Source organism: Tachypleus tridentatus, chromosome 13 (assembly GCF_004210375.1).
Source record: "Tachypleus tridentatus isolate NWPU-2018 chromosome 13, ASM421037v1, whole genome shotgun sequence".
Taxonomy (NCBI): domain Eukaryota; kingdom Metazoa; phylum Arthropoda; class Merostomata; order Xiphosura; family Limulidae; genus Tachypleus; species Tachypleus tridentatus.
Genome location: NC_134837.1, coordinates 49,123,875 through 49,150,452, shown reverse-complemented (window position 1 = coordinate 49,150,452; position 26,578 = coordinate 49,123,875). Strand labels below are relative to the sequence as shown.

At 31.4% G+C, this 26,578-nt stretch overlaps 1 protein-coding gene across 3 annotated transcripts in view; it reads right to left on the bottom strand.

The window, feature by feature from the left end:
* Positions 1 to 378: 378 nt before the first annotated feature.
* Positions 379 to 26,578, bottom strand: part of LOC143237547 (homeobox protein PKNOX2-like) — a 47,322-nt gene continuing 21,122 nt past the window's right edge. For all 3 annotated transcript variants that reach the window (XM_076476945.1, XM_076476944.1, XM_076476946.1), the window contains exons 6-10: positions 20,087 to 20,210; positions 18,736 to 18,866; positions 15,022 to 15,098; positions 9,244 to 9,494; positions 379 to 4,803 (exon numbers count right to left, since the gene is read on the bottom strand). In XM_076476945.1, the coding sequence (XP_076333060.1) occupies positions 4,724 to 4,803; positions 9,244 to 9,494; positions 15,022 to 15,098; positions 18,736 to 18,866; positions 20,087 to 20,210 (663 nt within the window). In that variant the 3' untranslated portion in view covers positions 379 to 4,723. The remainder of the gene's footprint in view (positions 4,804 to 9,243; positions 9,495 to 15,021; positions 15,099 to 18,735; positions 18,867 to 20,086; positions 20,211 to 26,578) is intronic.

Below are 26,578 nucleotides of genomic sequence, written 5' to 3'. Positions count from 1 at the left end.
GTGTAAACTGGACTAAGTTTGCGAGTTCAACTGTATTAGTATGAACTTTTCCAAACTGTTGAAGTATGTTCACAGAAGAACACATATAATATTTTCTTATATATAAAAATACTCACACAATAAACGGCTCTACATGGCCAGGTGGTTAAAGCGCTCGATTCGCAATATAAGTCTCGGGTTCGACCCCCCGTTGCACCAAACATGCTCACCCTTTCAGCAGTGAGGATGTTATAATGTTACGGTCAGTCTCCCTCGTGTAGCTTTGCGCAAAATTGAAACCAAACTGAATACTTTTTAAATAATTATTCAGTTGCAAGTAAAAGGCATTGTTCTTTGTACAACTTTAAAATAAACTGAAAAAGAAAATACCACAAATGCCAATCATATTTGATTTATTAACAATAGTGATTGGAAGCTTTAAGATAAAAAAAAAAAAGGTATTTTTGGAAATCAGGTTCACAGTCCGGAGGAAATAGACAAGTTAATGAAGGAAGTAACATAATAAACTATGAAATATTCAAATTTATAGCAAAAACATTTAAATATCAGGTAGACTCAATTATTTAACAATACAAAAATTAAACACGTTAATTACTCATAAATAAAACAAAATTACACAATAATGTAAGTCTATCAAATATTAAAAAATAACATCACAAGTATATATTACTTCCACCCCTTTTATTTAACAAGAAACATTATCAGGTTTATATAAGATGTAAAAGACAAACTTGAATATATTTGATGAACACAAATTAAGTGATATGATCATGCTTTTTACTGACCTGGATAATTATTCAGAAAAAAAAGAAAATTATTTTTTTCTGGTTCCTATATTGATGATTTGATCCATATTTTGTACAATTCTGATGTCATAAAATTATTAAACATTTAACAAATAAATAAGTTTCCTAAACAAATGCTAATCTTGTGATGTAAATAATCAACTGGTTCAAAAGTTTCAATAATAAAACTGATACATTTTTTAAAACATTAAAAAACCTTTTCTTGAACATCAATTTCTTAACCTCATAATGATAAAAAGTTTATGTAACAATGACTTCAGTTTTAATTTATTTTGACACATTTACTTTTAAAAAGAAACATTCTAGATGCCAAACAGCTTTTTGGTGGGTAAATATGTAAGCAATTATATATGCTGTTACTTTGTAAGAAAATTTTGTTGAAGGTATTATATTGGAAACAAACTAATAACTGTACAGGAATTACAACTGTATGTTGTTTAAGCTATTCAACAGTGACTGCAACATTATGCCCAATGTAAATATTTTGACATGTTCAGAATTTGCCTCAGTAAAATAATGAAAAACAAAGCAAAAAAACAAAACAAAACAGTTGTCCTTCAACATGTAAGCAGGTGGGATTTACGGAAGTTTATGCATTTGTGACCCTATATATATAAATAATGTGTTGTTGTAGTATCTTTATGTTACAAAAATATTGTCTGCATATTAAGAACATTCTTAGGTATAGTGGCTGTAAATTTTATTTTATATAAATAGTATATTTTATGTTATATCTTAATGGAAATGAATCAAAGCAATTTTAACTATTGAATACAGAGTAGGCTATAAGCAAATCCTCTAATAATTTTTTTTTCAAGTATGTGATACAGTCAAATGTACAAAACTTAAGTAGTCAACAGGGTTATCCTTTGGTGATGGATCAACTCAATACTTTAAATTTTGATGCCACATTATGCATGTAAATTGTTAATCAATATCATGAATTGTGTTATGATAACAGATACTTTGTAAAATTAGGTACATTGTTAGTTCTCCATGTTACAACATGTAATATATACACAAACTGTATTTTAAAAACTTGTATTAACTTTATTGTAACACTAAATTTCTCCAAGATAAACTAATGTTGGACTTTGCTTTCACACTAATAAATTTCAGAACATCCATTATAATCAAACATATTTCAAGATTTAACAACTACGTTTATATAAAAAAAAAGTATAAAAATCAAAGTTAAATGCACTTGTAAGTTTTTAATAATGAAGAAAGTTTATAATTTATTTCACTTGAGAATTTTTTTAAGCCTAGAAAAGTCTAGTCTTGAACAATACCACTGAACAATTTATAAAATACACCTATTTACAAGCGATTCTCTTACAATTATTTTCATGCTGAATAAAATTATTTACACAGATAATTGGAAAAGATTTTAACAACACTTAGGAAGACTGAATCTTTTTACAATCCAGTTAAAACATTCTTTGTCATTGCAAGTCTACAAGGAAAACTGAACTGCTGAGGTTAGAAGACTCAATTTTTTTTATGGTAAAATACCAGTTATTCATGTTTTTTATAGCACTGAATATTTTCATAAATGTTTGAATATTGACTTGTTAGACAAGATGTGACTCACAGAAATATGTCCAACATTTTTTGCAATTACAGTTTTCCATGCAACTACTTGTGAATTTACACTAACTCTTGCCATCTGATATGTTTTTTTAAATTAATGAACATTTTGAATACAAACTTTCCTCATAACAACTGTACTTATTTATATGCTATTTCTTCAAATGTAAAGATACAAGAGCACCAGATGCATACCTTCACCATGTATGTAATTACATAGCAACTAACAGACACACACTGAATTGAAAAGCAGTTTGTTCATGATACTATACATACCACTATTGCATGAAGTCCATTTGACAAGTCTAAACAACAACACTATAAAACATATAGAATATCAGTGACATTTAAACACATACACAGGATTTTTATCCTAGTTGTAAGAAATTTTAAACCAAAGTATTATGGTTTTTTAGATATTTTTATACACTACTAAAATTTATTTACAAACCATTAAGGAAATTAAATTACAAGATAAAAGATCTTTACATATTTTTAAATGAAATCTGGGAACTACTTATATTGCATTTCATACATTAACAATAATTTTAAATTCATGTTTTCGTGATAGAATTAATGTGCTGTTTAAATGACAATACAGCATATCAAATCTCTAAATAATTTATATAAACACACTTCTCTAAATAAAAAATAACACATTATTAATGAAAAATAAAGATTATTTTAATTACATAACTATTGTAAAGCAAAATTTATTTTTGTATGAAAACTGTCTATACGTAAAACTAAATATTCACTAATGTACATATAACTTTTAGTCACTCATATTTCTAATTTTCATACTGTTTTTAACTTTTCCACTTGTGAGAGGGTTAATAGAGCAAAGTTGAAGAAAAAATATTATACACACACACAAAATAACAGAAACAAAGAATTTATTTGAATAAATTTATATCACTATAAAATAAATAAATAAGCAAAGGAGTTTTAGTTTTAAAGTAAATTAAATCTACTTTATTAACACAGAGAGAAAAAGAAAGCACATTATAATCATAGTTAAATTAATTTTAAGAATAAAGCAAACATTAAAACTTCATTTAAAAGTAATTATTTCTAATCTTTTACATACCAATTCCATAATAAACCAATGTTTAAAATTTAAGATCAGAATGACCCATTTCGGTTCTGCCTCAGTTTTTCCTTTCTTCACAGACAACTTTATATTTGAAGTTAATAATCATAGAAACTATAAAGAAGGAAAAAGACCCATAGCAAGAATAATGCACTAATAATATTTTGGATTTTTTTGTACTGTAAAATCCTCTTTCTCATAATGAAATGGATTTCTGGAATACATTAGAAACAAATATATAAAAAGTAATAATATGAAACATTATATAATATAAACTTTACAATTTTAGTATTCATCTTATCCATTAAAAAATCACAAAAATTAGATCTATATTTATATTAACACAAGTACATTTTTAGTTTAAATACTTCTATTAAAAATATCTAATGGTCCTTGAAAAATTCTTAAAGATCTGTAAAGGAATGGACTAATAAAGGTTTTGAATAAAATCATAAGCTTAAGCTTAAACTTCCCCTTCTTGAAATACTTAAAAAAAAGTGAAAGAATAAAAAAACAGTAATTTATCTCATCATATGCACACACACATTGATATAAAAGACAATTCTAAAAACAATATACTAGAAAATAAAGTTCACTCAAAGCCATACTATGTCACATCAATATGTTGAAATACTTTAATATTAGTCTGCAAGTAATACAAACAGAGAATAAAAAAAAAAAATACTGACACCATTGAATAACAAATTCAACTTTCCAATGAATGTAGGTTTTGTACGTTAAAACCTGTGGGTCAGAAATTTAGAACATAACTCTCAAAACCTCGAAGAAATGTTGCAATGCTTCTTACTTTTCATTTGTCATTTTAATATGTCTATCTTTATTAAAATTATCAAATTTAGAAGGAAACAGCAACTTATGTCTGATTAAATAAAACTGCTTAAGAAATACAGACTTGTATGCTATTTTTACTGTTTGTAAATTTAATACATATATGTACGCCACAATATTGCATCCCAGTGATACTTAGTTTCTCAGCTAACCTTTGAAAAGGATAGCATATTTAATGAAATTGCACTTTCAAATGATATTTATATATGGTTAACAATAATTACATGAAAATGTACAACTCTCTGTTACCATAGAATCTGTTAGCACAAAAACATTATGAATGACAAATACAAATAATTATGTCACTTTTTACAGTTTTCAACAGATGATTTTTCTTCTATAACCATCCTTTCCTCTTCTGACAAAATATCTGATTCATTATGACTTATTCCTGTGCTGTCTTCTGGTGATGTTGGAGGGTGTGGTTATTCTTTTGTTGGTTTTTTTCTTCATCACTTTTTGTTGCTAGAAGTATATAGAAGTTAAGCAACATAAGCTGAAGTGACAAATGGCACATTCTGTATCTTTCTTATTGATTTGACTGAAAACATTTTTTGACAAGGTTTTAAGTTTTCAACTATTTTTTGCTATACATCTATCAACAAATTGTACTTAACCCTTTGAACACCATTTCCTGGTAATGTAATAATGATAGAATGAAGCAACATTTTATAGGTTAATGAAAAGAGCCATTTCTGAATAACTTTTAGATATTTTTGTATTAAAAATAGCAAATACATTATTACTATATTGAATATGTGATATTGTGTTTTTACAGCTAATTTTCCAAAAGAAATGGGAAAAAAGTATAAAACAACAATATTCTGAAGATATTTTTTATTTGAACTTTGTAGATTGTGCTGTAAACACACTATCTAGATATTTGATTATTAATTAAGTTATTTCACTTTTTTAACATCTAATATGTTCATTGATCAAGATCCCTCTCTAAAAAATCTAGGCTACTTTTCTGTCTTATATTAATTGAATTTGAATCTCCAAATAGTTAGAGTATGACAATACCATACTGTTAGTGGTGTGTCACAAATTTAAAATTATGTTAACCAACTAAAACCTTCAAAAGCTTTTATAACATGGCTGACATTTCATTAGTGTTAGCTTGTGAATTTCAGTATTATGTCATGCTTATACTGGAAAAGCTCTTTAAAGTTTCAAAGAGAAAAAAGAAAAGACAACACTAGATACAAATATGCTATTCTTTTTGCATTACAGAAGCCTACATATGTTCAGAAGTTTCAAGTCACTTGTAATATGACGTTTGGCATAATTACACTGTTTGATACTCTAGAAGCCCAAGTCATAAAAGGCAAATTTCCAAAAATTTCTCTACTGTTAAGATTTGAAGAATGCTTTGAATGTGTTTTATACATACATGTGGCTAATAAATAATTTTTACCTATTCACTAACATTGTAAAAGATTCTCAAGTGTAAGAATCAACAATGCTATGTGCATAAAAATTAGTTTATTATCTATATTATTGCATATGATGAAATTTCTAGAAACTCTCCCTCATGCCTATAAATATAACCAACATGACATGCCAAGAGACAGTACATATTACTGGTTTGCTATAATTGGTATACCATAAACCTTAGAAGCAATAATTGTGATTACCTCTAATTAATTGGGAACTTCAAATATTTGACTAGGAATGTTTATAAATTTGGATAATTATAAACAATTTAAATTTAGTGAATTCACATTGGACATTGGCATTTAAAAAAAAAAACATTATAGAACTTCAGTAGTGTGATCAATTAGTAACACAGAGCTGGCTAGCTCCTAGTTAAGTGAATTCTATATATATCAATTCAACTTTAATATGCTCCTTATGAACCCTCAGTAAGATATCAAGGAAGTTCCAGATCAGATAGAAGATTTGATATTGTTTGTAAAATTTTTGTATATAGATCATTATTTGTAATTGTTACTACAAATTGTGTTATTTGTTGTGTACTAAAATATATTTATAACAACAAAATAAAAGAAACTGTGTGTATCAATCTTGTTGGTATCAAAAATTGGATACATAAACATTTATTTAACTTCTAAGTCTAAATTACAATTTAACTCAGTTTTAGGTTATTTGAAATATTTTCATTTATAATGTTTAAAATAAATAAATTATTTAAAAGTATATAGTATTTCAATACTGATTTTATGTATCATTAAAGGTGTGTAGTATTGAGCTTAAAATGTACATCATGTAGAATTTCATGACATTATAGAGTTATTAGTCATCTAAATCATCGAACGATAATTTTTAAAATATCACTGACTTGACAAGACAAATTCAGTGTCATGTGACTTGTATTTTAACAATTTTTCTTAATTGATGTGTTTCAGAAAATTAACATTTAAGGCAAAAACAAAATAGTGACAGTAAGCTTTTACATTCTTCTACATAAATTATTTACAGTACAGAGAACTGAGTGGGTATCATCTGTAGCTTAAATGAATGAAATATACTAAGCTAGATTTGCCATAAGGATCACACATCATTAACAAGTAACTCAACAACACTGATGTTTTTTTTTTAATGAAACTTGAAATTCATGCTACTTGGTACTAGGTGACTTAAGTTTAAGTGCACTACATCTATTATCTGTTAACCCTTCTCACCATAGATATCTTTTACTGTTCATGAAACTAGGTTTTAGTGTTTTACATTCAAAAATTTATTAAACTACTTTTTTATGTTATACCAATAAGTAGAGCATAACATCTTATAGCTTATAAGTTTTAAGTTCTTTACTCTACAAGGAAAATATTAAAAATTTCTTGCATTTCCCCAAGTGTGACACATTTTCTCTTCTCTATTTTATTCACCACTCCTTGAAAAAGTACAAAATTAAATGTAAATTACTCATTATAAAATCACCATTACTCAGACAAACCAAAATTTGTATAGCCTTCAATTTTGTTGGTTACAGAGCTATCGAATAAAATATCAGACCACTTTTTCCACATCTGTCTGCCACATCCGCTCTTTCAGGATTTATTTATAATTTTCTCTCATATTTAACTATATATCTTTTTGTATGTCATTAATCCATGTTCTTTAGTACATTATGTAATTAAATAAAAATTATTTAGTGCATTACTACCATTAGTATAAATAAAATAGGGTTAATGATCCTAAACAATCAATAGCAAGAAAAAAGAAGATAGGGTAAGTACTTTATTTCTATTTTTTCATGTTTATTCTTTATTTATTACTACAAAAATAACAAATGTAAAAAAATATGGATCATTTTATGTTAACTAAGATTAGATTAAGTAAAATAAATAATAATATAATAAAAATGTTTTATAAGGCATGCACACGAGCAGCTCATGGTAGATTGTGGGTTATGTAATTTTACAGTGCAACTTGAGATGCATGTTCCATGAGTGACTTACAGTTTATAATGGTGTGGACAGAAGTCTTATACAGTTCAAAAGGCAATCAAAAGGGAAATAAAACAATAAAAATTATAAATAACTGTTTAAAGCTACTCAGAATAAACAAGTTTCATGTTACAACATTAAGTGATTCTAGAAAGAAAAAAAAAGGTAATTTAGATTTGTTTTGATTTTTTTTTGGTGGTTATGAGATCAGTTAAATAAATTGATACCACAGATTTAGGGTAGTGAAACAACAGAGAAAACATAAAGTGTTACAGAAAAAAAACATGTTTGAAATGTATGTAGGAGGTCTTAAGAATTACACAAAGTATTTTTAAACTTAACATGAAAATCACTTTGCACATGAACTACTCAAAACAAATATTCAAAGACAAATAACTTTTAATTTATTAAAAATACTTCACTAAAAATATGGTTTTTTGTTTGTGAAGAAGTATAATGTTAACTGAAAGACTACTAAGTTTTGTAAAGATGTACATTATATTGAAAGTTAAAAGTATTAAGTCTGTAGACTTTAAATGAATACAACAATGTCATGTCAGTTAAATTCGTCAAACCTGTTACTGAAAGAGCTAAACAATATAACTTTCTTTATACTCAACACAAACATCAGTATTTAAACACTGGTGTAGATAATAAATTAGATTTAAGACATGAGTTACTTAACAAATGAAAGGCAAAACACAGAGATTTCAGTGGTAAGAAAGTCTGTATTTGTTTTTGCAAACATAAAAGAAATACTGTAGTCTACTTCCATACTATAGCATTTTCAACTCTCGGATTATTTGTTATTATCTACTACAGGAACCTATTTGTAACCATTAAGCATTTGCACTGCGGTAGAAAGCAGAACACCTAATCAATCAGCTGTTAAACCCCTACCACTTCATCACCGATTTTCTGATATGCAGCATTTATTTGACATAACTATATAAGATAATAAATTACAGCTAACTCCATGCAAGTTGGTACTTGATTTGTTAGACATTCAAACCAACAAATCCGAGTTGCAGATTTTCACTTAGTTTCAAAAATGTTTCATTCTCTGTACTACTTTTTATGCTCCGAAACAATACACTGGCTAATGAAATATTTCACATACAACCACACAATATCATATTTATATGACAAAATACAAATTTTATTATTATTCTTAACTCTGTTTAATGCAAACTGAAGTTTATCGTGAAACATTTTTGTAAGTGAAAATAAAAGCACAACCTGTATCTCCAGAACTTGTAAATATTGATAGTTCCTGATGAAACAATAAGAGCAGTATTGATCTAATAAAGATACAGTTTAACATTTTATTTAATTTTTTAAAAAAAGTCTATGATTTGTATTAGATTTTATAGAGTACACTAGCACTTGTGAGATTTATCAGGCATTTTAAGGATATTTAAGACTTATATTTGTAGTTTCTAGTAATCCAGAATACATTTGAGCAGTGTTAGAAATGTATCACAACACTTACTATTCATGCCATCTTGTGAGCTTGAGTGGTTTAAGGAAGGGTTTGTATTTTGATTAAAACTACCACTCATACTGTTTATTTCCTGATTCGTTTTGCAAGAAACATTTGGCTGAAGGGTAGCAATATTTTCTGGCCAAAAACGTTGAGCTTGACGAGAAGTTTGGGTTTTGGCTTTCTTCGCCTTATGACTTGCATCTGGATTACTGGCATCTAACATTGGCTGAAGAATTCTCCTTCTGGCATTAATAAACCTACAAATATGAATATAACTTTTCAATATTTCCCATAGATATCACAATTCCCAAAGAGACATCTTGAGATTAATAAAACCAAGTCTTGAAGATACAACTTATACATTTGAATAGTTTGAATTATTTGAGTAAGGAAGAACATTATGCCAATATAAAAACATATAGACAAAGATTTATAAGTAGATGTAAAAATTTTATTGATGATGGCACATACCACATGCTCAACAGACCAATGCTCTGTCAAAACATATAGCATATTTTACCATCAATAAAACTATTCATTATACTTCAAAGTTGTTGTCTGTATACCAATTATTTGCTCTAATTAGTCAATTTAGTAAAATATTTATACCACAAAATAGCAGCAACTGAAAATAACCCTCATATAAAACCTAACTGAAGAACCTTAAATTGGGTCTCTATATTAAGTCAAATAGCAGAAAGTTACAAATCAATAGTATAGTACAACAGAGATATAATACTCTAGGTGACTTAAAAATATAAATACAGTTTGTTTTTGTAAGTAAAATATTTTGCATTAGTATTTTGCATGTTGCTCAGAAAACAACTGTTCAAAACAACAGCTGATAAAATTTCATAACATTTCTTAATATTCCTTTGAATGTATTTGAAAAACAGAAAATGAGGTACTGGATCTGGGATACATTAATTTCATCTGACTAAACTAAAAGTTAAATTTTCGAAGCATTTTTATGTAACAATTAAAATACCTAAGGTATATGTTACTGCAAAGATATTGTCATACATACAGAGATGCTAACTATTTCAAATAATTGAGCGTAATGATTGTAGACAGAGCCCTTTCACAATTTTAGTCCTTTTAGATTTGCCAGAAACAAGACAATCTGGTGAATGAGGCCTCTTTTTTCCCATCTTGTGAACGATTGCATTGGTGTTTTTATGCCACTTAGAAAACAAAAATATCCATCTACACAAGCACTGATTGGCTGACAAGCACTGATGACGTAACTATGGATCCCCCCACATACCCAGTGTGGAGAAGCACTGCACTCAAACTATTGGTAGACGTTGGAGATACAAATATTTTTTTATTATTTCAAGCACAAACATGATTATTGCAAGTAGCCATTTGGACTATGTCTTTATTTATTTGTATTTCACTAGAAATTTTCTTTTCACCCCTTTCAAGCCCTGGGGGAACAATTTATCACTTTATTGTATAGGCCTATGTAATATATAATAATTTGGGAGTTGCAACAAGTCATAATATTTGCCTGTATGACCGTATAGTCGTAATGTATACACCAAAATCGTAATGATTACACTCAAATCGTAATGGTTGGCATCTCTGTACATATATAAAACTTGAACTAAAATAGACAAATTTAACAGATGTTTTTCACTGCCTAATAAGGTTTTGTGTTTCATTTCAAGCTTTAATGAGCTAATCATCAGGCAGAAGATTAGATCTGACTAACTGAAAAAAAAAAGTTACTAATTTTGATTTGAGTTAGCAAAACTACATATACGTATAAACAATGTTTTCTAGATACAATATTATTCTTGCTAATAAATAATTATCAACATGAGTGTACAAATTTATTTTACCTCACTGATGTATCTACATAAAAATAAAAATTATACAGTGTGTTGAATATTACTTTATTTCTATATTGAATTTCTGATCCTGAATATAATAAGGCCAGTTTTCAAGCAACTGTTAAAAATCAATGTGAAGGTTAGGCGTGTGATTCAATATCATAAGGCATTAAAGTAATTTTTTGGTGAAAATTGGGACAAATACGTAAAAAAAAATAGATTGCTTAGAAAATTAATAAATGTATATTATCCAATGAGTAGTAAAATCTCTTCTATGGTTACTGGAAATTTCAGTTTGTTATGGTTGCTGTTGTTTTAACAAGAAACTCTTGTTACTGTTTGTATTTTTAAGCAGGTAACTATGGTTATTTGAAAATCTATGTTCTTTAATAGACTGCTTTTTTGACAGATAAATATGGATTTTTGAAAATGCACATTCTTATAGTTGATGTTTTTTCAGTAGACAGACAGAATTAATGGTAAATCTAAATTTTAATATTGTTGATGACACTTTATTCGTAATTACAGTTATTTCAAAAATATATATTTTAATGGTTGATTGACTCATTAACTATAGTTAGTCAAAGTGAGCACATCATGCCTTTTAACAAGATTTAATTAAGTTAATTAACCCTTTCACTGTGGCTGGAATGCATATATCCCACTGTACTGGGAAATATACATTTCAGCCACAATGAATGGGTTAAACATCTTTATTAGTGTTAATAAATGAAAAGTTAATATTTGTTTTAAATTTTTAATTTTACAAGGAAATATTTTAAAAATCCTCACTTTCTACTAGTATAAGAATTGTAATGTGTTTTCCAATGTCTTTCCACTTCTCTAATTAATTTACCACCTGAGGAGTACTGAATTTAACATACATCATTCATATATTAAAGCAAAGCATAATTTTAATAGCCTTCAATCCTATTTATTTATGAAGTCATAAACTAAAAAAACAGACCCACCTGTTACATCCTCTCTTTCATAAATTGGCAATAATTATTTATGACATTTGAAACTATATTATTTATAACCAACAGAAAATTACAGTTTTAATCTACCAAATGATGTATTTCTTTATTTTTCTTGTACCTTTAATATAAAAACGTGTGTTCAATTGTCACAAGAGTTTACAGCAAAAAAACCCAAAAAAAACACACACATATGAACACAGGTAAGTACAATATTTCTTGTTTTTCATGTACATAATTTGTGTCCTTTATTTATCACTATAAAATTAAATAAAATGTAAAAAAATTTGAAAATTATTATTAGCTTGGATAATGTTATGTAATATAATGAAAAATAATAATTCATTACAAAGTATGTTCACAAGCAGCTCATGTATTGCACAATTCAATAGGGTAACTTGAGCTATATATTCATCAAGTGATTTACAATTTATGAGGTGATATTATCAGTTAGACATAGGCCAAAGGGCAATAAAATTTAAGTATAAACAGATTTATACTGTTATGAGCTTTAAGCTATTTAAGTAAACAATTGTAGTTTCTTGTTACAATTTGAAGTTGTCATAAAGAGAAAAAAGGTAACTTAGATTTACCTAACATGTATATTTTTTATGGTGGATACGAGTTTGGTCAAATTGACCAAATGTGTATGGAGTTGTGAAAGAAATAACAGATGAAATATAAAGTTTTACTGAAAAACAAACAAAATTGTTTGATATTTATTTACAAAGTTTTGGAGATTGCACAAATGAAATCTGACAATTTTCATATGATGAAAAGCACTTTTGACCTCAACATGAAAGTTACTTTAGATCTGGAACAGCCAACATTGACTCCATATTTTAATGGAGAAATTTTTAGTAAAAACAATTTATTAAAACATGACTTTTAATGTTTACTAAAAGTTTGCCAAATTTTATGAAGACACCACAAACATATTAAAACTTATAGTATGGAAACTAACTGTAAAAAGTCTGAAATCCATCAAACCTACAGTAAGAGAGTTAAACACACACTTGGTGAAATTTTAGATATTTTTTCACGTCATGTAAGTAGCACTCACTCTAAGACAAATAACCTTTATTTCTGAATACAGAAAACAGTGAAAGCATTGTAATGTAGAGTTTTTAATTTATGTATTCCAAGCAACAATGAAAATTCTGCATTTAATTTTACTAATTAGTTGAACTACAGCCATTAGCCTATTAATGATACTTATGTAATACACGTCTGTAAACTGTACTATTTAATGTTTGTATATATTAAAATGCTTGTGAATATCATTACTTTCAGTGTAAATAGTGGCTTGAAAAGAAATTGCTTTTTTGTTGTTTGTGAAGTTTTAACATTTTCTTATTTTATTTTAATGATAAAAAGTTTGAAATCTTTATGCTTTATTCCAAAAATAATTATTAACTTCTTTGAAACTACATAAATGTTGCTGTTTTTGTTTATCTTTATAAACAATGTCTTTTAATAATAGGTAGGTAAACAACTTATAAGCATAAGGAAGTTTTATTGATGGTGTAATATACAAGTTTTGATAGAATATTGGTCTGCCTTCTTTATAAGCAATAGTGTTTATACATAGTTATGAAATAAAAAGGAGAGAAAGGTTAAATGAAATTACTAGCCTATTTATTAATTAGAGCATTAATGTAAGAACTGTATTCACATCTTCTCATCATGCTATAATGGAACTCTTGCTTTTTTGATTTTTATCACACTATGTGCAAACACATTTTTATCCTGTTTGCATGTAGATTTGCAATGAGGTCATGATATTCCTGTTTTGCTTCTGTTTGCTGTGATGGAGAACCTTTTCTCCATTCTCAGGGTGCAGATATTATCTAATGCACTGGCACCATCTATATAATATAATAGTACTGTTTGTTGTATGTCCATGTAAATACTTTGCAGGGTGTGGATGGATCTTCACCAAAATTTGTATGCATTTTCATTAGGTCCACAGGGAAATAAATACACACAAATTTTTCAATTTTGCATTTTGCAGTTTTTTAAACCACTGTGCTTTGCCCTTGTTGATGAGTTTTCACCAATTTTTGCATGAAGGCTTGTTGTGTCCATGAGTTGATACATGGAAATTTATGGTTTCACATTTTGTGTTTTGCTGTTTCTATGGGTATTTTAGAGTTTTTTAAATAATATATAAAGGAAACAACTGTTCATTAATCATAAATTTAAATAACTTCCATTCAGGGTACAGGTACTCCAGCTAGTAAGGTTAAAACCTCACCACCTAGCCTGAAAGAATTCCTACTAAAGGAACAAGAATAACACATATACTGTCCCATGTGAATGTGGAAAGAAATACATCAGACGAGTGTCATAATTTTTAGAAATAGGACATAAAAAACAAAGTTCACATGAAGAGCTGAATTTCACACCTCTTTAAACACATCATCAATATGATACTGGTTGAGAGAGACTGTTCAGAAACTCTAGAGATTAGAGTAAACAATCTCTCACCAAACCATTAAAACAGCCTTAGCAGCATCAGCTATGTTAGGTAATGTTTGCTTATTGCTCACACACTTGATCAGACCTGATCTTTACCTTTCCTGTCACATGCCAACATCATTTTCATCACATTTAATCCTTGTGTCATTTGTCTTTCTAACTATATAAATCCTGTATTATTACAAATCATAACTGAAGAACACAGACCAATGTTCGTCAAAACGTGTAGCATGTTCCAACATCAATAAAACTCTTCCTTACGCTCATAAATCATTTTCTGATTATTATTATGTTAACATAATGTGCTACCTTACTTCATATAATAATCTTTTATATGAACCATAAAGTTTATTTTTAAAAGTTTCTTATGTGATTCACAAATTATCAAGTACTCTACTAGTTAAATAAATTTAAATGTTTCATTTATGGCAAGAAGGTAATAATTAATTTATATGTTGACTAGTTAATTATAATTACATTTCACATACCAGTTATTAACTTGTAAAAGGTTAAGATTGATCTGTGCTGCTATCTGCCTTTTCTCATCTTCTGTAGGATAAGGATGCTAGTGTAAAATTAATATACGTGCATAACTAACATCTGACATAAAATACCATATTAATGTAACATATCTTGAAACAAAATTGCTGAGAAAGAAAACTGTTTATTAGAGCAGTAAAAACATTAAGCTGTCACAAAATGATAGAAAGAACTTTAAAGTCATGCTATTAAGACATTCTACAGAGTTTACTCATATTTGTGAAGTCACTAAATAAAAAAAACAGTTCAATGTATGACATGAAAAAAAAATTCTCACAAAGTAATAGTATTAGGCTAAAGAAACCATTGCATACACACACATAACCTCTGTGTGCAAGAACTAAAACTGAAAACAGCTATAAGTAGTAACACTACATAACACTATACTCACCATGCTACATATAAAAAGCCTATATTTCTTTAAAGTAAGCTTCACTATGTATCAGACAATAAAAAGATTTGATATTTTACAATTGAGAAGATTGTCACTTACAATAGATCTTCAACCAGGGCTGTGACGATTACACGATTTACCTGTTACGGTTCGGTTACTGCTCTTAACCGGTTATGGATTTCCTAACCGGTTAATCTAAGATTTTTTCTGAGAAAAATAAACGAGGGAAAACAATACGATTATCGACATTTGCGTGTAAATATTCCATTATTTGACCTTGACATTGGTATGTTTGCCTATCGCGATTTTACAAACTGCTTGCCTTTTTATTTGGTTGCATTTTCGTTGTTGTTGTTGTTGAAAGCCTTTAGAGTTTTTGTTAACGTTCTGTGAGGCCGTCATGCGCAAATTCCTGTTTTGATATCTGATCACTTGAACGGCAAATGAACGCACGATGTCATCTAGCGAAAAAAGTGGTCAGAGATCGGAGATCTATTATCTGGGATCATTTTGACTTGACAGATGGCAAGAAAAAACTGTATGCAGGTTGTGCAAAGCTGCTTTGTCTGATAGTGGTGGCACATCCGCAATGCAGAACCATATGAAACATGTGCATAAATGTTTAGAATTGAGTGAAAAAGATGGGCCTGTGGCTAAAAAATGACAAACGTCTTTAAAAGGCTGTCATACATCCATGAGAGCTCTGGGCAAGGAGAAGGTGGAAGAAATTACAAGGGCTTTAGCCCTCATGTGCGCAATAGATATTAGACCAATGAGCATCGTAGAAGGTGAAGGTTTTAGGAATTTTTGTTCAAACATGAACAGCCAGTACCACGTGCCCAGTCGAAAGACAATAAATAGCTACTTAGCCTCAGCATATCAAGAGTGCAAAGCAGAAGTTGTGGAAGAAATGTCAGGGAAAACAGTTGCTATAAAAAACTTACCTGTGGACCAACTTGAAGATGAAGCCATTCATTATGATTACTTGCCATGTTTTGACTGCAGAGTGGGAACTCTAGATCAAAGTTGTTGCTACTTGGGCAATAGATGACCGCCATACAGGAGTAAACGTAGCACAACATGTCACAGATATTGCTGCAGAGTTTGGGCTTGATGCTATCTCTGCCCTAGTCACGAACAATGCATCCAACATGAAAGTTGCTGCGAAGGAGGCCAAATTAGAACATATGTTTTGTTTCTCACATAGCTTACAGCTGGCTATCACTGATGCTCTTAAGGAACCCAACATTGCCAAAGTTCTTGCTGTAGCCAGACGTTGTGTAAGCCACTTCGACCGGTCCACTGTAGCTACCCAAGCCTTGCATGACCACAAAAAAAAAAAAAAAAAAAAAATCGGTGTTGAACCTCGTATACTCGTACAAGAAGTTGCCACAAGGTGGAATTCCACATATCAGATGTTAATGCGACCTCTTCACCTCCGTGTGTCTGTTATGGCAGTGCTCTATGATGAAAGCATAAAAAAAGCAAAAGATCGTGTCAGCTTGGTGTTTGACGATGCCATGTGGAGTGTGATGGAAGGGGCAGTAGAGGTCCTCAAGCCTCTTGCGCAGGTGACCGAGCTACTGACAAAGGAGAAAATTCCCCACATTGAGCAGCATTTGCACTGTACTCAAGCATATACTGACCAGGTTACATGAAGGTCAGGGTTCTCAGGGACTTCAAGAAATGGATGGCAGGAATGCAGATGTGCTGACAACGCTGAAAGTAAGAATCGTGCAGGGAATGATGACTCGATTTCAGGTAGACAACTCCGGGGTTCCGACCAATGAACCAGGATTGTGGTCCCTCGCTACAAATGGCCGAGTTTCTTTCCCAATGCCCTGAGAGAGAGGGTAGAGGATTATCTGAAGGAACAACTACTCCGTGACAGCATATCAGAGCAAGACGCCACCCACGAACAGGAAAGCCCAAACATTTCATTCACACAAGAACCAGTGGAGCCACAAATGGCAGAGAGCCTGTTTGACTGTATCCAAGGTGATATAGCCCAATCACCATCCAATCGCCCCTATGCATCCATTGAGCTCGAATTGGAAGCATATCTATCTGAGCCAATCTCCAACTCTGATCCACTAGGATGGTGGAGGTTTCAAGAGAACAAATTTCCGAGGTTAGCTGCATTAGCTAAGAAGATTTTGTGTATCCCGGCGACTGAAGTTTCATCCAAGAAGGCATTCTCTTCTGCAGGACTAACAATGTCAAAACTCAGGTGCAGTCTGGATCCAGAAAATCTGGATAAAATAACTTTTCTGCACAAGAACTTCACTTTCCCAAAACGACCAGCTCGGCCTCTGGCTGCCGCCCTTGGTGGATCTACTACCGTGGAAGCTGACAATCTGAAAACAGCCCGGAGCTCTCATGACAATAATTCAAGTTCCAGTGATGAGCATAATTAATTTTTTTTTTGTTCTAAATGTTCATGGCAATTCATGAGTTTATGTCAGCCGACTGTTGCTGTTTTATTTTTTTCAGGAACGTTTTCAATTAATATTCATAGGACTTGTTTGAGTTTGCTTGGTTTACAATAGCCAGTCATATTGGTAATTCAGAATATTAACTTTTGGTGTAAAAGCAAAATTGCTTCCGTACAAGGTTTACATTAGTTTTCTGAAAAGAATTCATATTGGTTCGTTTGGTTGATATGATTGCGTAATAATGAATATCCTGTTTGTTTGTTGTTTGTTTAATAAATTTTGTTGTGTTTTTTGAATAGTTGTTGTATTATCATTTCGAACATGAATAACAGCTTTCAATGACCACCTGCCAGTAGTCTGCCACCTGGTTAGGACACTGAGGACAGTCCAGCAAAAAGTTCATCGATCTGCAGTTTGCAATTTCGGATAATACACAGCAAACTTCCGGCGGGGGGATCATCTGGGTCTCTCCTCTTCTGTTGGTGTCAGAAAAATCGTTCTTTTTCCAAGACAGGAGCGAACTTTTGAGGGCTGGGCAATATAGTACGATTAACCTGTTACAGTTTGGTTATGAGGCAAAGATTAACCGGTTACAAAAGTCCGTAATCGTTGCAGCCCTATCTTCAATATCATTTACTAACAATAAGAAAAATCTTCTTGCAATTTTGGAGTGTGATTTAATTTTTGTTAAAAGTAACAGTTTGTAAACATGAATAATGTAATGTTTTAAAGACAGGAAAAAAAAGAAGAAGAAAAATCATACAAATGTAGCTATTTCTAAAATTATTATTTCTAAATTAGAGCAGAATCTTTGCAAGATATGGAAGACTAACCACTATGTGCTGGAAGAGCCAAGAACGCATGACATTAGTTGCATATTTAGGAAGAACACCTCTTTTCTGTTTCTTTTTACTTCCAAGATCTTCTTCCTCACTGTCTGCTTGAGATAATGTTCCCTTAGGAACTATTGCAGTAGAGAAAAAGTTCTTAAAACTCTTATATTTCTAAATATGTGGCATTTATAACATAAAAGATTAAAATATTTCTTATTCAATTTCAAATGCCTCATTGTTTTCCTATTTTTCAATTATAGAAATACTAAGTTGTCAAAAAATAAAGAATAATTTTTTAACAGTTGGAATAACTTGCTCAACTTTATTTAACTAGCCTTAATACACAAACAAACAATTTACCGTGAAATTTCTATATTTAAATCCAAATATCAGAACAAAAACAAAAACAGTTTGAACAATTTTGCATAATCAGAAGAAGGCACTCTTTGATTATATATAAAATTATATAGATTATGACAGTTGTGTTTGAAGATTTGATTTGTTTTAATTTCACACAAGGCTGCATGAGGACTATCTGTACTTGCTGCTCCTAATTTAGCGGTTAAAGACTAGACAGAAGACAGCTAGTTTTCACAACCTATCCATTACCTAAATACACATACAAGTTTAATCTTTAGTGTTTATAGGTATAATAAAAATATATTGAAAAAATTACTTGATGTAGATGAAACGTTTAGAAACTTTCCCAAATAATGACCACACTTGACCACCATGGCAATTTTAAGGAGCCTATGCTCTGTTAGTGAGGGGAGATTTTATTCTTATCCATTTTAGTACTCTAACAGTGCTCTTATATTTTGTGTTTTATTTGTTAACATACATTTTAAGCTGATTATTTTGTAAATAATTTAAAAATAAAAATGTGTTTACTGTGTCTTGTTCTTCGATCCACCAGTGGGCCACATCAAACTATTATTATGTTACAACTACAGGTTTTCACACAAACTTCAAAAATCAAAACTAGGTAAGTTCATACATCCATTTCTGAACATGATAAAGTTATTCAATTTTCATGGATGTATACATGTATTAAAAAAAAAAGTAATACCTCACATTAAGTCTAAAGATATGCAACTATATAGAAATAAATATATTAACCTGAAAATTTAATGCACATTTCTTTTCTAATTCCTATATCCTTAATATTGCTAAGTGATTCATAGACTAAAACAGTAATTCTGTGTTCTTTCAACATTTTTCTACAAATGAGTTACAACTTAAAGTGTTATAGATTAATATATGTATGACAGAAATGGAATATTAAACAACATCAGCATGCAAGTGGTGCCACTAATTAATTTTTTTTTTTTTAATCCAGATGGCCACTTACCAATAGGCAGAACCCTGTTTCCTCCTGATACTCCACTAGAAGAAGCACCTATCTGGGAAATGGGAGTGCTACCAAGAATCACATGAGATGATGTTGTATTTGTTTGAATCTGTGTAGTCTGAATCTGAGATATAAAAACAGAACAAACACACTTAACAACTTAAAGGTTAATATATTTCTAGCTCATTTAAATTATTATTATTATACAACTTGAATATGTGCGACTTCTTTGAACAGTTTCACCATCAGAAAAGTCCAATAAATGTTGTTTTTGATAGGCCTTGACCTTAGCTTTGGACAGCACTAGCAATGATTGATAGTTTTATGTTTTTCTCCCTACAAGCAAACTTGAAATTGCTACTAGTAACATTGTGATTTTTCTCTAAAATCAACTATAACTGTGTCATTATTATGTAGTAAATGTTAATAAACACATACACACACATATATATATCCTAAATCTGTACAAGTCTTCTGTATAAAGTTTTCTTTTCAAACATATTTCAATATCAAAACTCATTTTAACTATGTATTTAACAATTTTTATTTTCATTATTTTAAAAACATTAACAAATGCTTAGTTTGGGTGAAATGTTAACATCTTACCAAGCTGAAAATGTATTTCCAATAATACTTACCTCCACTGACACTGTACTTATTTCTTGATCTCCAGAGTTTCCACCTTTAACCATCTAAGCATCGAGAATGCTTGCTCCAGGTCTTTTATACCTCACTCAAATGCCTTCAACAAATTCTAATTTGCAAATTTCTCCACCAATTTCAATGAACCCTCTATTTAGGTACTGTATATAAGAACCTCATTCAGATAATGTAATAAATTTTTCAAAACAAAATGGTTTTCAGTGGGAGGTGGGGTGGGAAAGTGTCAATGGAGGGAAATATTATTGGAAATACATTTTCAGTTTAGCAAAATGTTATATTCCAAAACATAATTACCAATTACCATCCACTGGCACTATAGCTAGAATCCCACACTGAATAGATGGAAGAGCCAGTGCAAGCATGATCCATACAGAAAGCATTTGCATAGAACAAGAGTGTACCAAGAAAAAAAAATGGTATAAGAGTGGGAGAACTGCACCACATCTAGAACAAGTACACTCTTTACATGGAACTTAGCTCCTATATCAAAGGTGGAATAGGATATGAGTACTCATCAGTATATGCCAGCTCCAACCAAACAGCCAAGGTTCCACAACCTAGTGTTGGAACTAAGGGGTTATGGTACCTATATCTCAAATTAGTGGTTAAAGCTGCTGGACTTTCTCATCCACCTGAAGAAGTCCAAAAGGCAACATCCCAAACTTGGAATGATGGGATTGTGTACGCTGTACTCAAGCAAAGGAACAGAATTTATCTGGTCAGGAATTATGAACATTCACCCTCAATTCTGCAACCAAGTAGACAAGATTGCCCCTGGAATTATGGAGAGGATGTGGAACTTGTGCTAAACCAAGGATCTAGGATGTTTGCAATTACAAGGATAGTGAACCACCTTCCATGGACAAAGTATAAAACTAATATTAATCAAAAAGAAGGGCCATGTACTCCTCAACCAGATATCTTTATGTTAAATCTGAACAGGAATTACAAGTAGGCTCCTACAGAGGTTGGTGCCACTTCTACAGACACTTAAGAAATACACCCTAGTAATAGGGCCTCTAATTTTGCTATCTTCTCCAAGACTGGAGGAACATATTTGAACACTCTGGAGGAAAAGCCTTTGTTTGCCATCTCAGCAACTGGAAACTAAGGGTGGAAAGGACTCCTGAGCTTCACTAGTACAGTATGGAAAGGGGGGTAAAGATGTGGGGGAGTCCTGAGGAACAATGTTTTGGAAACTGTGCAAAAGATGAACCAAGTACTTGAAATTTTTAAAAGCAAAGTGACGCTGATTTATTCAAGCTGAGGATTGGCATGGACAGGCAAGATCCCTTTTAGATTTACTCATGAATGTCCATGAGTGATGGTTCATAATAAGATAGCACCATTTGGTAGGCACTTAGATATGGTGTTAAGGAACATCCCATTTCAACAGTCTGTTAAAACTTGTATTAATTATAGTGAAAGTATTTGTTATAGAAGAACTGAAAAGAGAAAGCATACCTGCCTGGGAAACACTCCCCACAGAGTGGGATACAGTGAAAAAGAAAGGGATCCTGGTGGCTTTTACCATGCCTTAAAGGCTGATAGGGGTTGGTTGAAAACAGTTTCAGTGGGTATTGAAAAACACACCCAGATGGTTGAGATATTGAGTAAGAGACAGAATAGATTTCTTCAATCTGATAAGGAAGCCTGCTTTTGTGGCTTCTGAAAAGAGAATCAATGCTAATTGATGGGATAAGCCAGTTGTCCATATAATGATGTGTGCACAGGCCTAAGGAATGTAGATGATGTGAAAAATCTCAAACAACTCTAGGGAAGACATAAGATGCTGATGCAAAACCAAAATGTATAGCCCAGAACTGACCCTTGTGCACAAACCTAAGAAATTTCCAGAAATATTCTGCTGTGGAAACATGAAGATAAGCTTTAGTAACATTGAACTTGGTCATCCAGAGCACTGGTGCAAAGTGCTATCACAGGTTGAGAAAAGATTCCATTATAAAGTAAGGAGGATCTAAAAATTGGTTAAGTCAAGGCAAATCAGCATTTGGATGCCAATTTCCAGTCTTTTTGGGTACCATGAATAAATGGGAATAAAATCTCAGAAGAATATGACTGACCCTCTTTACTGACTTTTTTTTGACCAACAAATCTGGGAAATTCTGGCCTGGGAAAAAAAAAACTCCACTTGCGAAGAATCTGTTGGAAGTGAAAAGGCAACATGATGAGTCGACAATGATGAAGTGGTGTAAATTGAATAACCAATCCAGAAGTCAGAACACAGAGTACTCATGGATCCCTGGTGAAAGAACTCCGAATGTCCACTCCCACTGTTTCCATGTCTCTAAGATAGTCACTGATCCACCTGAACAGAAGATGTGGGAACCAAAGGAGAGGGCAGGAAACACTATGGGCAGATACTCCCAAATTAAAGCCAGAAAGGCAAGAAGCTAATGATGATAAATAAGAATATAAATGGGCTATATCAAATCAAAATTCTAAAGTCTCTGGAATGATAGCAAATAAATGGGATGTAAAAAAAGAAGCTTTTCATAACTCCCTGAGGGCAGAAAATGGTAAATGAACCTTTTCTAACAATGTGCCTTTTACCCAATAAATTCCAATAAGAAACCAGCAAGAAAACCAAAGAAAGTATGTTAAGAAAAGAAAAACATGAATCAGGTGGACGTCAGCAAAATTCCCAACTCATCTTCACACTGTCGAGGGAAATGTTGATAGACATTAGGTAAAAGTTGGATGGCAGATAAATACCTCAGGACAGTTGTGAGAGAAATATAAATCTGAGAAAACTGTGATCTGTTTAAAGTTATGACAGGTTCCAACCTAGACTCCCCCACAGGTCCAAAAGGGGTCCATCCATAGAGAATATAAATAAGCCTCCTCTTGGCATAGGTTCTGATCTTATAAATGTTGGGAACAAGGTATAACTATCCTGTCACATAACTGAGCAGTAAATTTCCCACTATGAACAGTAACATCAGGAGGAGAAAGAAGAAAAATCAAACAGTCACTTGCTATCCTTTCTGTCAACAATGAAGAAGCAACAAATGCAATAGGAGAGACCCTCAAAACTTCATAAACTCAAGTAACCAACTGAAGAAAAGGGGATGGAGGTGACTGATGAAAATGATCCTCTGTTGAGGCCAATGTAGTAAAAGAAGATGGAAAAAAAAAAAAAGTCTCCATTCTTACCAGTCATTCCCTGTTCATTTGTTAAAGTTAACTCAAAACCTCCCAAGAGTTGGTCCACATACATCTCCAGCTCACAATGGGCCACATCACAAACAACTTTGATTGAGAGTGACTTTGCCATGGCTATTGATAAACACCAGACAGCCCAGGTAAAAGAGGTCTAGCTCATCTCTTTAGTAGAAACATTAACCTGGAAATTCATACCTATTATGTTTCCTTGCAAAGTTATTTATAAATATAAACTAAAAGATAACCATAAAAACACTGACCAGGTTCAAATTCACGATGTAATTAGTGAATAATCACACCACTAATGTTGATAGAAACCTGTGTCAAATGCTTTGTGGAGAAAAAGTGGTCACATTATCTGAATGAGGTGCTTATATAATCCCTACACAGAGGATGCATTGAAGTTGATAGAGAAATTTGCAAATTAGAATTTGCCTACAGCATTCAAGTGGGGTACAAAAGAATAGGGCAAGCATTTTCAATGCTTAAATGAGCAGAGAGCAAAATCCTTGGAGAATGAGAAATATCTATAGTGTCACTGGATAATAAGTTTGCTATGAAAGTGACGTATGTAGGCTATAAGTGCATGGATTGATGAACTAAACAGTTCCCATCTGTTGACATCAAGCCTCTAGTAAAAAAGAAAATTTATTATTAAAAGCCATGGTTAAAGTTTGAAAGCTGGCAAAACATTAGAAGCCAATATGCCAAATGTTTGGGTTTATCATGTACATATTGAGAGGAACACTGGAAAAAGTATGTATAGCTAATATAATTCTTATTTTATTATCATATTTACGTAACAACCACATACATTATTTCTAGTTATACAGCCCACAGTGTTGGCAAATTGCACTACAGAGATTTAATGATATGATTCTAGATAGATGTTCTGCTAACTGTCTTGGCAACCAATCAAACAAGTTGAATCTGTGATCTCATTTCTTGATACTTAAACTGGGTATACGAAGCATTTTAAATGGAAATTACCAAACTGGCATGGTTCTGGAAAGTGAGATAATTTTGTTGGTTTCATTTATAGTAATTTTTTAATAGAATCTTGCTATAAAGATAACATGTATCATGGATATATTAATAGTAAGAATCTGTAAAATTTTCCTTATGAAATGTGTACAAGCAACTTTTTCATGGACCAGCTAAGTTGAAGTAGTAAAAGTGCAATGCTAAGCAGCAGTTTGCTAATATTAATTTTGAGCCCTGTCTCAGAACCCTTTACAAAAGCAATAAACAGAATTAAACAATACTTGGAAATATTTAACCATTACAATTATCTGCATAACCTCAATTAAAACAAAAGTTAACATTTTCTTTAACTGAAAATGTATTTCTGATTGATACTCACCTTTATATGTAGAATAGCTTGATCCTTTGAAATCTGTATGCTACTATCCTTTAACTAACTCTCATTTAAAACCTATGTGTTTATTGTGAATTGCATGATGACATCATCATGTGACAATAGCCCTCCACCAATAGGAGGGCAACACAACTTCTTTACACAGTAGCTTCCCTTAAGCATTTGTGCTTGAAATAACTTCTTCAATGGATGAGAAAGGAGAAAGTACACCAAAAGTATGGAAGAGGGGTGGGAAAGCATGTTGAGTCAAGTGTTTATCAGAAGTACATTTTCAGGTAAATAAAATGTTAATTTCTGAGATAATATCTCACCTTCACACACAAAATAACCAGAGTTGCACATTGAAATGGTGGAGGAGCAGGTGCAATTATTAAATCTAGATATGCTCCTTCAGAAAGCATCAGAAGGAAAATCCTAATGACAGGGATTCCACAGGAAAACACTCATTGAGATCACATCTCATTTTCACCAAGGTATACTCTCTGCCTAGAAGAAAAGAGAGGGAAAAGAAAAAAAATCTAAAGTTTCTCAGGGATGGACAGAATATTTTCAAGACCAACTAAGCATCTGCACATAAATGGTTGGTGAGTCAAGAAATGTAGTATGGTCATGGCTTGATGAGACCACACAGTGTGTGTCTGACCTTGACTTAACCAAATAAAGAGGAATGAGAATGATGATCTATCCTTCTGCAGATAGAGGACAAAATAGCTGTTTGAGAGGTGATTAGTACAACACAGACAGTGCCACCCACCACTGTCCTAATTTGCATCATATTGTGTTATATAAAATCAATGAAAAACTCTCCAAGGTCCATCACCCCAATGGCTAGAAAATAGTATGTGTAACAACAATCTTCCATACACCATTTGAAGAGGGGTAATTCACATTACTTGAAGAAATGGACAGATTCCCCACTGGATGCCTGCTGAAAAGATATTTTACTGGATACAGTGCAATGGATGACCAGAAACCCTACATTTAAAAGCCAGCAAGCATGGCACTTCCTTGGTGCTGGCTTTTTCCATGATATTTCATGTAAAGTACAGTCTGGATAGGACAATTGAGTAACTTTAACACTATGAGGCAACCTCCAGTGATCTTGTGGAACACTCAATTTTTGACAGTGAGCACTGATAGAGCCAGGGCAAATTGTGGAAATAAATATACCCTGGGAGGCAACTGCAACCAACTAGCAGGATTCTTATAAGAGGGTAGAGGATGAGTAAAGAGTAATGTAAAATAAAATGTACTTACTCATTTCA